Source organism: Hipposideros armiger, unplaced genomic scaffold, assembly GCF_001890085.2.
Source record: "Hipposideros armiger isolate ML-2016 unplaced genomic scaffold, ASM189008v1 scaffold_7440, whole genome shotgun sequence".
In the NCBI taxonomy this organism is placed as follows: domain Eukaryota; kingdom Metazoa; phylum Chordata; class Mammalia; order Chiroptera; family Hipposideridae; genus Hipposideros; species Hipposideros armiger.
The window spans coordinates 1-1,070 of record NW_017738358.1 but is presented as its reverse complement, the minus strand read 5'-3'; the positions used below and the strand labels follow the sequence as shown (position 1 = coordinate 1,070).

The following is a 1,070-nucleotide window of genomic DNA, read 5'->3' as shown; positions in this document are numbered from 1 at the left end:
GCCCGAGTCCTCCGGGCAGGTGTAGGGGGCGGTGCCCGGACCTGCCCCCAGGGGCCGTTCTTGAAGGCCAGGGGCGGGTCAGAGAAACGGCCGGTGCGGGCGACGCCCTGGAACCTGCGGGCGGCGACTGAGGCTACAGGTGCCGCGCCGGGTACCGTGTCCCAGCTGTGGGCATCAAAACTTCAGCGCTAGGACCTCAGGCTTCCGAGCTGCTACCAACCCTGGACATCGAGGCCTCCGGGCCTAAGAACGGAGCCCTGGGGTCGTCCGAAGAGCGGGGCCCAGAGCCCCCGGAGTCAGACAGCGAAGTCCCCGGGCCTGTCGCAGAGCAGGACACTGAAGTTCCCAGGCCAGGAGGCGACGTCCCCGTGTCCTCTGCAGAGCAGGGCGCGAAGACTCCCGATCAAGAGAGCGAAGTCCTCGGGCCATCAACGGGACAAGACGAAGGGCGCCCCGGGCCGTGCACACCTGGGAGCTTTGAGAGTGCGGGGCCAGGCTGCGACGACTCCGAGCCATCCGAAGCGCAAAGCGCTGGGGTTCTAGGGCAGTGTCCCCCTCAGGGTTCCGAGACCTCCTCCTCCGGGTCAGACTCGGAAGCCCCCCAGCAGCGTTTTCCACTGCGCCCCGAGACCCCCCAACAGCCCCTGGAGGAGCCGCTCATGGAGACGCCCATCGAGCGCGAAATCCGCCGCAGCTGCGAACGCGAGGAAAGCCTGCGTCGGAGCCGGGGCCTGAGCCCAGGCCGCGCGGGCCGCGAACTAGTCGAGCTACGCATGCGGCCGGTGCTCGGCCTGCCCGGCCCCGGCCCCGCGCTCCCGCGCGCCTTGGAGCGCGCGCGGGCGGGCGCACAGATGCAGCGAGACATCGAGCGGGAGGCCCACCGGCAGGCGGCGCTGGCGCGCCCCGCGACCCCGGAGCCGCACATTCGGCCGCCGCCGCAGCCGCTGGGCGAGCTCAAGCGCTTCTTCGAGGCCGCGGGCGGGTGCGGCTCCTCGGCGGTGGCGAAGGGTGGCACGGGGCCTCAGCGACTGCCCGAGCCCGGAAGCCGGCCGCGCTCTGCCGTGCAGGGC

The 1,070-nt window shown here is 72.1% G+C and overlaps 1 protein-coding gene across 1 annotated transcript; it reads left to right on the top strand.

Annotated features, from left to right (window-relative positions):
• Positions 1 to 144: 144 nt before the first annotated feature.
• Positions 145 to 1,067, top strand: MISP3 (MISP family member 3; the record flags this gene model as incomplete). Its single annotated transcript, XM_019635174.1, has 1 exon — positions 145 to 1,067. A coding segment is annotated over exon 1 (408 nt), but the record flags the coding sequence as incomplete, so codon positions are not given.
• Between the last annotated feature and the right edge of the window lie 3 nt (positions 1,068 to 1,070).